Source organism: Lampetra fluviatilis, chromosome 44, assembly GCF_964198595.1.
Source record: "Lampetra fluviatilis chromosome 44, kcLamFluv1.1, whole genome shotgun sequence".
In the NCBI taxonomy this organism is placed as follows: Eukaryota; Metazoa; Chordata; class Hyperoartia; order Petromyzontiformes; family Petromyzontidae; genus Lampetra; species Lampetra fluviatilis.
In genome coordinates this window covers 9,887,883-9,900,015 of record NC_136318.1, presented here as the reverse complement: position 1 = coordinate 9,900,015, position 12,133 = coordinate 9,887,883, and the positions used below count along the sequence as shown (strand labels likewise).

Genomic DNA, 12,133 nt, shown 5'->3' with positions numbered 1-12,133 from the left:
GTCACGTAGGTAAAAATAAATAATAAAATAGTAATAGTAGAAATACAATTATTTTATTTCGATTATTATTTATTTTTACCTACGTGACTTTACCGAAAAAACCTAAGAGAATAAAAACGAACCCTAAAATCGCCTTCCAGAAGTCAAAGCGAATGGAATTCAAACTCCGCACCCAATCAAATCAACTCGAGGTCGTCTTCCAGAAGCGCTCCAAAACGACGTTTCAGTTGGTAAACCCCCTTTCCCCACTATCTTCCAGAAGCGGAAGGGACGTTCAGTTGGTCACCCCCGCACCAACCTCCCCACCATCTTCCAGAAGAGGAAGGGACGTTGAGTTGGTCACCACCTTACCAACCGTCTTCCAGAAGAGACGTTCAGTTGGTATCCCCAGCCCCACTATCTTCCAGTAGAGGAAGGGACGTTCAGTTGATCGCATACACCCCGACCATCTTCCAGAAGAGGAAGATAAACAACCACGCCTTTACCGCGCTCATTTTGTGACTAACGAGCGGAGGGCGAAGCGCGGTCCCCCAAGCAGTGCGATTCCGGTCTCCAGCATACAACGACGACAACGACGACGACAACAACAACGACGACAACAACAACGACGACGACGATGAGCACCAGATCGGGTGGACGGCGCAGCGCCGCGTCAATGGGGGCCGAGCTGTCGGACGCCGATCTCCGGGCGCGCCTCCTGGAGCTGGGCCAGTCGGTGGGGCCCGTCACGGCCACGACGCGCGGCGTGATGCTCAGGAAATTGGCGGCGCTCGAAGCGGGATCCGCCAAGGCCAAGTCCAGCACCACTACCACCACCTCCAGCAGCAGCAGCAAGGTGACCAGGGCACGGGGCGGCGGCGCGGGCAATCGGCGAGTTGACGCCTTTATGTTCAGCTCCGACAGTGACGACGACGACGGCGGTGGTGGTGGTGGTGATCGAGGAGGGATTGGACTGGCAGGCAGAGGAGGAGAAGGACGACTGCCTGCCCCAAAGAGAACCTCGCTGGGGGTCGGGTTCGTGGCCGGTCGGCCGCGACCCCAAGACGGGGCCGTGAGGACTCGAGAAGTGGGCACCGACCCGCGCAAGAAGGCGGCCTTCAGGCAGCAGCAGCAGCAGCAGGAGGCGGTGGCCTACTCGGACGACGATGTCGTCTACGCCCGTGGCGGCGGTGGACATGTTGATGGAGCAGCAGAAGAGGAGGAAGAGGAGGAGGAGGAGGAGATGGACACGCGTGATGATGTCTACTCTCGAACCGCGCCTGTGTCGGGCTTGGGGTTGTTCCAGTCGGAATTCGCCCGGCATTTGGAGGCGGGAGGCGGCCGTCCAATGCCCACGAAGCCAATCGCCGCCTCGTCGTCCCCGTACGGCAACGGCAGGCGAAGCGGCCTGGACATCGGTTACCCTTCGTCGTCCTACTACTCGTCCTCCTCAAAATCATACTCGTCCACAACAGCCGGAGCCGCTCCATCTCGGGATCTTCTCGCGGGTTTCGACACCAGCAGCAGGATCGGCAGCAGCAGCAGGATCGGCAGCAGATACTCGAGCGGCGACTCGGGCGGCCTGCGAAGCAACCCGATCGCCAGCTCGTCGTCCGGCTTGAGCCTGAGACACGGTGGTCTTGGCGGAGGCGACGATGGTGCTCGCGGTGGCATTGGTGGGGGCGGCGAACAGCGCTCGTCCGCACCTCAAGAACTCGACAGACCGAGGCGCAGCCGCTTCCCAGAGCTCTCCTCGGGCCGCTCGGACACGACCGGCATTGATGCGGCCACTTCGTCCGGCTACTTCCCGTCGACCTCCGGCTGGTTCTCATCGCGAGGAGGAGGAGGAGATGGAGGAGTGGGTGGTGGAGGAGGTGGTAGTGGAGGTGGCGGTGCAGGCAGCTCGGCTGGCACCGCCGGGTCGAGGGACGTCCCCTTCGCCCCCTCCTCCTCGCAGCTCTACTCGAGGAAGAATTTCGCCTCCCACCGCGAGCCGGATGGCGACAGCGGCCTCGGCGGCGGGTCCTCCTTCAAACTTGGACTGGGCAGAGCGGAGATGGGCAACTTCGACTCGTACCTCCGTGGTGGAGGAGGAGAAGGGAGAGTGGAGGCCAAGCGTGAGCCCCTCGTCTCGTCGGCCGCGTTGAGAAAGCGCGGAGGCGGAACGACGGCCAAGAGAGCGGCGGCTGTCGACAAGACGACGGCGGCAGACTCGTTCTACGTCCGATACAAGTCCAACCTGCTGCGCATCGGCCTGGGCATGCTGCTGGTGTGGATGGCCATCATCTACCTGCTGACTTGCGGAGAGAACAGCGGTGATGACGAATGCTTAGACATTCACACGTCTTGTGTGTCGAGCCATTGATGCGTGCACACGCGGTCGTAATTGTGTTGTGTTGCATTTACCGCGTGGTTCGTGTCGGTGGAGCGAGCCAATTGGAAATTGTGAAGGTTGTGGATGTCGAGATTCAGTCCTGGTTAGGTGGTTGACTCGGCTCATCATCCTTCCGGGGACGATAAAATGAGTGCCACTATGTAAGGAAGTTGTCAACGGTGGTTTTCCAATGGATATAGACTCTTAACCCCGCCATAGGAATGTGTAATTTCTACTGCTGGCTCATGGCAGTCGACAGGAGAGTAGCACCACCTAAATGCCCCATTGAGCTGGACATTTCTTTGGCATTGTGTATATGAAAGGTGAAGCATTTATAAATATCACACCGAGGTAATAGGAAAAGTTACGGATGAAATAATTCGTTTTTTAAGCCTCTAGATTTCTCCCTCCAATATCAATGCGTGCACTTACTGAATATTTTTAGCACTCTGGTAAATAGAGGCATCACTTTGACAAAATCTAACCATCTCTTGAGAAAAAAAGTGTCATAAATCCGTGGGTTTGATGTGAATGGATAACCCTGTACAGTACTTTAAGCACATATAACTTTTCATTCTCAATGCGTTTGTGACTAATGTGGAATTAAGTCCATAAGAGCCCTCCTGTGCTATATTGTCTATTGAAAAACAAATGAATGTTTCTCTAAGCTTGCAGTGTTATTCATACGTGCAATGGATTGACTAACGTCTTGTCAAATGTCTCCTTTTACAGATGAGTTTAAGGCCCCCTGCGAAACGACGGTAAGCAGGTTCTCTTTTCGTTTGCTCAAATATGCGACTTGCCCATAAGTTGAAAAAGTCAAAGAATTTGTCCATAACACTCCCTGGAAGGGTAAGAACGCAGTGTATATCGGGGGTCACGTTGGGAATTGACCCTACTTCAGGCACATGCGCCCAAAGCGTCACCTGGACATTTCTCCTTTTTTATGGCAGTGCTTTTTTTGGACGAATGTGAGTTGTCTGTTTCTTTATTGCTGCCAACACACCTAAATAATCCATAAGTTGAGTTGTGCCAATATACACTTTTTGCCTTCTGGCAGCGTATCCTTATTGCTCATGGCGGTTGTCTCATTCCTGCGGTTTCTTCCACCTAAGCTCAAATTACTGTACCAGGAAAAGATACAGGTTCCGTCACGTCTAGAAAGCTAAGCATTATTAAGGCTGATTTATGCTTGAGTGGGATACTGCCTGGGAAAACAGCCAGGTGTTGGAAAACAGCCAAGTGTTGCAGAACTGGGCTCAATGTGGCAAGGATGCTGCATCGCATCAATGGATCCTTCTTGTGTGTGAAGCTTCAACAGTCTTATACCTAGTCGGTAATCTAGTTTACTTTGAGTGCATCTGATGATATATCACGCAATTGGCCAAACATCCCAAATACAGTAGCCCCTGAAAAAATGGGAATTGATATTTCATGAGGCCTTGTTGGGCAAATAAAGGCAGTAATTTGTAATCTCCCTAAAATTATAAAGGGGATGTTAAATTATAAAGGGGATGTTAACCTGTGGGGTAGTTCCATGGTTCCAAACACTTTGAAGATGTGGGTAATCTTTAATGTAAGCTTGAAGTATTCTATGGGTCTTTCAGTAAAGCCACATAGATAGAAAAATAATAAAAAATTACAAATGTGAGTTTTAACTTGAGTGTGTGCACTGTCTGCTGTGTTTGAAGGAATGTGAAAAGCGAGGTGTCGACGAGATCTGCGGAAATATGCATTCTTTGCTCGCCATTCGTGCAGGCAAGTAGCTCGCTCGCGTTGTGCCCTGCGGTGCGGTCATGCCACACGTTACGATCTCATCTTGATCTTAGCTGTCCATCTGGGATTCTTACCCCAAAAAAATCCAGCCCAGTCAGAAGCCCCGGCATGTTGTCTTTGGTGTACATGCTCCAGTTTATTGTATGACCTGATAGAGGACCGTTAACATGTTGTTACATAACGACATCAATTATTAATGTCTTGTAAGCAAATGCAGTTTTCCTTCACTTTATGCAGGTTCGGTTTGCGATTTTTTTTTTATGTGGCTAACCTATTTCTCCCCAAAATTAGCTCTGTGGTTTTAATTCACTCTGCATGCGGCTATGCAGTCAGATGTGGGACAACGTTGTCTGTGGACCGTATGCGCTACTCGGCAGGCAGCTGTTGCCTGTAGTTTTTGCTTTGTGCTCAGTTTTTTTTGGAACGCATCTACTTCCGCATAAAACGAGCAAAACCTGTACTTAAGTTCGGGTACGAAGATTCCTCCAGACCCAGTCACGGGAAAGGTGTAGAACAGTGGTTCACTGTTTCTGGATCACTGCCAACACAAAATTTTTGTGCGTCTTGTGAGAAATGTCTGCAGCAGTTCCGCGTACCACTTTGCACGGCCTTGCAGACCACTGCTTGTCTGCGGCCTACAGGTTGGGAACCACTGGTGTAGAGTATTTAAAGGCTCCATCTTCGGGTTCATATGTGCCATTTCTACACTGACGTTAGGAACCTATAATTGTTCACATTATTGATTCAAATGCGGCCCGTATCAAAACCTGGTGTGAATTAATGTGTGGTGGAAAACATTTTAAATGCAATAATCTAATGTGCCCATTTATTATAGACTTATTTCTCACACTGGGAAGTACAACATAATTCCTTTAAGACCAAAGTCTCTTATTCAAAGAAAACCTGGGTAAAATTAAACTTTAATACAATACTGATGATTTAGCAGAGCTTTTGCAAAATAAAAAGCATTTAATTACACGTTCAAAATTCGTATTTAACATTGTTTTGAAATCCAGTAAAAAGTGGGTGAATACATTGGCAGTTCCCAGGGGTTTGAAAAATAAGAATAGGTTTTACCCTTTCTGGCAATAACACAGGTGTTAAGATGTTCAAACACCGGATACCTTTTTCAAGGAATCAAGTATTGCATTAACCACACTAACTTGTGGTGAACATGCAAACACACATGGCATGCTCATATAGTATAAATATATGCATTGTCTTTGAAACTGGCCGACACCAGAGACAGCCTAGTGTCGTCAGTGTCGGAGCAGAGAACACCAAAAGAAGAATAGTGTTGGTTGTTATTGTAACCGTCACATTAAACTGTCTTGTGTGTTTTCTCGCACAGGTGAATGTGATTGTGGGTATTTGAAGGGTCAGAAAGCTGAATTGCCTGTTGAAAAGGTGAAGGAGGACCCAGAAATAAAGGTGAACAAGCGGTCAACATTACATACATTTGTCAGTGAGGCAATGTGGTTTCCAGGTGACTACGGAAACTATGGCCAATTGACCTGGAATGCACCTGATGCCAGGTCTCGAAGCTAAGCGGAATTGAGTCTGGTCAATGCTCGTATGGGTGACCACCATTCATAAAATTAGTTTTCTTGGCTGCTGCAAAGCTAGGTTGTCAGCAGAGGGCAGTGCATCAAAAACAATGCATTGTATTACGCTCCAAACATATATTCTGTCAATCTTCGCTAGCCTCTACTGACGAGTATGAAGTATGGTCAGGAGTTGACACAAAGGCTGCTCCACATGTACAATTCGGTGCCAGGGAAGACAACTAATTCTTCTCCGTGCCGGTCACGTGAGCGGCCAGAGTATGACATCGACAGTGGAGTTGTCCAGAAGAGTTGTACATTTCCAAGTGAAGCAACATGCCCGGACCGATAGTGAAAATATCCACGGCCACATTTAACCTGCACAGGCTCACCGTGTAGGGTTTTTTGGTGCATTATGATTATGGATTCACGTATTCACCAATGCTTTTTTTTGTTTTCAGAGCTACGATGAAACCGTGTTTCACAAAGCACTGGAAGCAATCGTGAAGAATGAAGCTCGCTTTGGAATAAAGTAAGATGAAGGCAAATGTTTAACTCTGATGTCTTTAGAATGACTGTGCAGGATGGTGTGTGTGTGTATACAGTGTCTTCAATGCTGGGCTTATTCAGGGATGGTCCCTTGTAAATCTGTTTTCAAACAAAAAACCGCAAACAGCGAATGTCTCTCGTATGCAGTTTGTCACGTTACGTGGATTGCTTTTTTATATTTTATTGAGAGAAAAAATGTAAACAAAACAGCGAAACCACTTTCGGTCATGAAACCAATTCTGGAACTCTCAATCGAATGCTGTAGTAGGTACTGCACGGTACAGCACTAAACTGAGATTGTCTGGCGTGGGACATTTTTAGGTGTAAAGGGGCAGCTATAACACCAAGTCGACGTTTATGAGTTTGGGGAGTGCAATATGAATTCCTGGTTTACATATGTTGTGGTCTGCCGAAAAAAACCTGTTATAAGGCCAAACAGTATATTCACCCATTGTAATGTTTCCCTTACACATACGTATGGACAAGATTGGTAGTACCATGATTTTCTCGCTGCTCAATGGTTTCCTTTCATAACTCGTGTATGACGACATGCAATCGGCCTATATGTTCCTATATCCGTTAGAATTTTAACAGACGTAGTATTGTACGATTTTATGCTCATGCTGTATCTGCCAGCGTGGCTGTTACCATATCACACGTTGTTCATCCATCGGTTTTCTTGGACAGCTGCCCTCCCGTTGGTCTGTAGTGACCACTCTTTATGAGCTTGCCTCAAGTCTCATCTCCCCTTTGTCCACCGGCACATCCGAGCCAAACCAGCGCTGAGCTTTCGCCGTGCAGGGTAGGTGAGAGTGGCAGCGTCAGGCTCAAACCGGGCTGGCAAGGGACGTCTGTCTGACCTGACATCCGTGGCCAGCTTTGAGGGCTTCACGATGTCAGTGGGGCAGAGGGTTTAGGGATTCCTGAACAGGGGTGGATTCGTGCGAGCGTGTTAGGTGTCGAAACACCGCGTCGTCGCCGTCTGCCTGACATGTCGGTGATGAAGGCGTCAATTAACACGTCCACGTTTTCAATCCCGTCGCGTGCGGTGTGTCTGTTTTACAAATGCCAGAGTGCGTGGGCTCGATGCGAACCTGAAGGTGGTGAACGCGTCTGATGTGAAGTTCCTCGAGTCCATTCATCTTCAGCGCTCCTTTGTGTGCCGCCTGCGCAACGCCGTCGTGCAGACCGTCGTCCGTCTGCTGATCATCTTCTTGGGTAAGCTGTTGGGTGTCGCGAGGGGGGCAATGGTGAAGTTTTAATAATACACGATACGTGATCGTATTCACCTAAAGAGTAGTGTTCTGGAAACAAATCCTGGTAACTCGTGCATATATATCGGTGAGCCTTTAACCAGAACAACCAGAATGTGTCTTATTTCGTAATTTCTTGGACAATGAGCAGGATTGAGCCTGGAGAGTGGCAACGCCAGGGCTTAGAGACTGCTGCGGGGCTACATGGTGTTCACCGGTGGTGTCGTGCAGCAACATCTATTCTTGTTCTGTGCTCCCAGATCTATGCTCTGCCAACCAGGACTGACCGGTATAGTGAAATATAATCTGATATGCAGCATAACCCACAGAGTGTGTGGAGTCATCCTCATCTCGCATTGGATTGACAGATGTTGCATTAAGGTGGCTCACGCTGGATTAATTGGAACATATGACAAACCAATTTTGACCTTTTTAGTTTCTCGATAAGCGTGCAGTAAATTCTGTCGACGCGGAGCGTGCGTTTACAACCAAGGTCCGTAACGTTTAAAGTGCATGTATTTTTACACGCTTTCTTTTAACTCTCTCTGTCTGTTTTTGTCGTTGTCATTGTATCCTCAAATCTTGTAACTCAATTTTACCCCACTTCCCAATGTGGTATCGAATGCAAACTTGGTATAGTTATGTCGTACTGATGACAATACTATAAAATAACAAATATATATTTTTAAACATTATTTTTCATATGTTATGTTTCGACTTGGGTCTAATTGTCCACGGTCATCTGACGTTGGCTGTAATTGGCCACGGTCCCTTACGTTATGGCAAGCCTCGGGGCCATTTCCTGGAGTCGTGGAGTTCTACCATTGCTAGTACGTTTCATAAAAGTGTGTTTAGAAAAAAAAGTGTTTTTAATATTACTTATTCATCTTCCACTGGTGCTATTTCAGCGATCGCTGTCCTCTGGGGGCTCTACCTCTACGCAAAGTTGTGGCTGAAGCAAAAGGGGGAAAGGAAGAAGCAGGTGTTCGAGCTTGTGGAAAAGATCTCGGGTATTGCTTGCTTTCCCCATGCTTTGTTGCGTTCGAGAAACACGCACCTCGTTTAAGCGTTTGCATTGTTCCATCGCGATGACAAGCAGCCAAGGATTTGTGTCGTCACCAACGAAAGTAAAATTAAGTAATGATTAGGTTTTCCTGGTCTTCTCTACCCATGTGTTCTATCGGCGTTCAGTTAAGGTACAATTGCCAACATACCCTTACCTGATCTCTCGTATATTGTTTTGCCCCCTTTTGACCGAGTAACTGTAATGAGGGATGTCATGTAACTGCTCACACGAGTGTCCGCTCTGGTCGCAGAGCTGGTTCAGCAGCAGATGCTCGACAGCCAGACCAACTGGAGGGTGCAGCCCTTCCTCCCCATCCCACATGTGCGAGACAGCCTCATCAAGCCCCAAGACCGGTGAGTCGACAAGTCGAGTGGTGCCTCGTGCTTGAACGGCAGGTGTAGTAGACTTGCCGTGTCGCGTGCGCTCTCTCTTTTTGGTGCCCTAATCTTGGGTAATCTTTGGAGGGATGTTGCTTCAAACCCTGCTTAGCTTCCAACGTCTGACCAAGACAGCTTGCCGTGCATGTGCCATATATTATTGACACTGCGTTGTGCGTTGATACTGTGATGCACGACACGTGGTTTATACTTTGGTGTACGTGCAACATTGTCTCGGTACACTGCGGGGCACCTGGGTGGAGGAGCGGTGGTGCAGCGCTGAGTGCACAGCGCCTGCGAATCTGGAATCGTACGTTCAGTTCTCAGCCGTAGCTAATATCGGTGCGAAGTGATGTCTCAACTGTTCCTTGGGCACGTCCCCCTTCTCTGACCCACACTGACAAGCAGGCTTCAGTATGGTCAAACTCCCCACTGACGACGGAAATGGCCTGGGAAAGCTTTAATCCACCCTTTCGTATAGGCCATTGAAGAGCAACTGGTAGAGGTTCAGTACCAAGCGAATTGGCTGTCCAATTGCTTTCAGAGTTTGTGAATTGCAGATGCATGCATCCCCACCCCCCTTCACATTTATATTTGGGGCATTGCGGATAGATTGGGGGTGGTGGGAGAATTGGCATGCCCCTCACCAATTTTTAATAACTAGACTTAAGAGAATGACTAAGCAAAATCCATAGGCTCAGACTTGACTAAAATTCCTCAGTTGTCGTCTGCTAGACTAACGCTATGGCTACAATAAAAAAAACCACAACAATGCTGACTCCACGGACATTGCTGCCCCCTTGCAGGGACCGCATGCGGCCTGTGTGGGAGCAGGCGGTGCAGTTCATCGACGCCGGCGAGTCACGCATCCGCACCGAGAACCAGCTGCTGCATGGGCAGGATTGCGAGGTCTGGCGATGGACGTCATTGCCCACGAGCCCAGGATCGTCGCCCGCCGCGTCCCCGTGACCCGGGCCCGAGCCGCGTGACCCGGCCCGGGGTCACGTGACCCGGCCCCGAGCTGCGTGACCCGGCCGCCTTGCAGACGGCAGTGGCGAGATGTTAACTACCTCGCCTGGTGTACACGAGGTTGTGGGTTCGATCTCCCAGCCCTGACATCTGTATATTTGAAGTTTGCATGTTCTCTCCATGGTCGTGTGGATTTTTCTGCTAGTCCTCCGGTCTTCCCCTCCACATTTTAGATACATGCATTTAGTATTTGGCTACTGCTATACATTTACACGTGTTAAGCCTCTTCGTTGAGCTATAATTTGTAGCCAGATTGCTTCTGAAAATGAGCTGCATAGCTGAGTGGGCCTTACCTGGTAAACTAATAATCGTTTAGTTCATAGTTTAGTTGAGAGATGTAAAAACTCCCTGTGCCCGCATTCCCCATCTTGTCAAAGGAGCCTCCTCCTTTGCTTTCTTTCATTTGTCGTTTTTTTTCCATTGGTGTCTTGTCATGAGGTGAGGCTTGATGCACCTTAAAAGCACTGCTTAACCCATTGTTAGAGGTTTGCCTGTGGAAGGTGATATCACAGAACACTTTCTGAGATCCCTTAAAGTGGCTTTGTCCCTTGACAGTCAAACACAAATGGTTTTTTATGAGCTGGAATGTTATTTTTCTAAATTGAAAAACGTAATTTTAGGGGTGTTTTGTTGTTGTTTGTGTAGTGATTGGTAACCCAACTGAGACAAACAATTGAAACGCTCCACCTGATAATCCAGTTAAATCACGAGTGGCTGGAACCCAGCTTTGAAAGCAGATGGCACGGCGATCTCCGCAATCTTATTTTTTTTAGATAAAGTATCTCCCAATCCTCGATCACTGGTCAACTATAACGGTAGTTCCTCGTTGCTTGTGGAAATTACAAATTTCTGCTTAGAAGGGGTTGTGATTTTTTTTTACCATGTTGGTGCAGCCTCGTTTTAGGGAGGTGCTGGTTTTTTTCCCATTCCCATTGGGCTAATTGCTGATGATATTCGAGCTGAGATTTAAACTGGCTCATCTCACGCTCGTGAGACCTGCTGTTTAACCAAATGATGTAAGTTATCTGGCTTTTATACTTGCAGAATACTTTTAATTTTGTAAATTAATAGATGAAATAGTTCTTTATTTTTGTACTTATCGTTTTTTTTTCAAAGTGTTGTTTTGTCAAGATGGGAATGGGACCCTGTGATGGATTGAACACTACCTACTCTAGAACATGACTTGCCCCTGTGAGGCAACTAGAGAAATATTGGGATGAGCTTACATTTTTGGAGGTATTTTCAATGGTATTGTAAGAAAGAAATGTCTTTGCAGTTCTTAAGCCATTAGAGTCGTGGAATATTTCCACATAAATCATTGTAGCATGGTGAGCTCTGCAGGGGCACTTGTGCAGGGCGTGTGGGGCGCACAATGCCTTAGGATGGCACTTAAATGAGTTTGTTAAACCGGACCTCTGCCATTCGGTTATTACGAGTTTGAATGTGTGTTGTTGGCCATCTATCAAATACTTTTACCTGAAAACACATGCTCTCTGAAAACACATGCTCTCTGAAACAAGCGTCGGGTTGATAACCCATATGAGCTTCATAATTTGAAGTTCTATGTTATCTTAATGAATTTCGCTAAATGAAAGAACGGAACGATGTACAATTCGTGTTGGAATTTTCCCCAAACATTTGGAGCTTTGAACACAATTCTGTGTAACTGCACCAAAGGGTGTTCATTGTTTCCAGGTTGATGAAAAATGTTCGGAGGCACCAGTAAAATTCAGGCAAACAAGTGATCCCACCACAGTGTGCAGGCAATTTAATAATACGGTAACATGCTGGTCCACATGTGCAAGGAATCCTAAATTATACCCAACTCATGTTGGAGTAATTCACTCTGCAGTTACCCTTCTGCCGCGCTGAGTAATCGATTCAAACAATAATACTTGTGACTTCTAATTCAGGAATGTTGTATTACTTGAAGAAAAAAACAACCAGAATAAAAAATGTTTGCAGCTTTTGTAGGCGAACTCTTGGGAAATGCTCGTTTTCCCCAGGAAAATTGCTTCAAGCGACGGCTGCTGGGCAGCTTGGCTGTTTTCCGCACTTGGGCGGCCAGGCGTGTGTTGGGCAGGTCTACTGAGGACACGGGCACAGCGCCCTGAAATCCCCCGCGGCTGCGCATGTGCATTTTGACATTGCGGGCAATTTGATACTGGCCAGGGCTTCGGAAACGC

General features: G+C 47.7%; 1 protein-coding gene across 2 annotated transcripts; it reads left to right on the top strand.

Annotated features, from left to right (window-relative positions):
* Nucleotides 1–435: 435 nt before the first annotated feature.
* LOC144947366 (uncharacterized) lies at nt 436–11,324 on the top strand. 2 transcript variants are annotated; one of them, XM_078876646.1, is made up of 9 exons: nt 441–2,294; nt 3,086–3,114; nt 4,045–4,111; nt 5,481–5,560; nt 6,135–6,205; nt 7,295–7,440; nt 8,384–8,485; nt 8,792–8,894; nt 9,725–11,324. In XM_078876646.1, exons 1-9 carry the CDS (start codon nt 617–619, stop codon nt 9,885–9,887), a joined length of 2,439 nt encoding a protein of 812 aa, XP_078732772.1. In that variant the 5' UTR covers nt 441–616; the 3' UTR covers nt 9,888–11,324. The 2 variants fall into 2 exon arrangements, with proteins under 2 accessions (XP_078732773.1, XP_078732772.1); XM_078876647.1 differs by lacking the exons at nt 8,384–8,485; nt 8,792–8,894; nt 9,725–11,324 and adding an exon at nt 7,736–8,370 and having other exon boundaries at nt 436–2,294.
* The last annotated feature ends 809 nt before the right edge of the window (nt 11,325–12,133 follow it).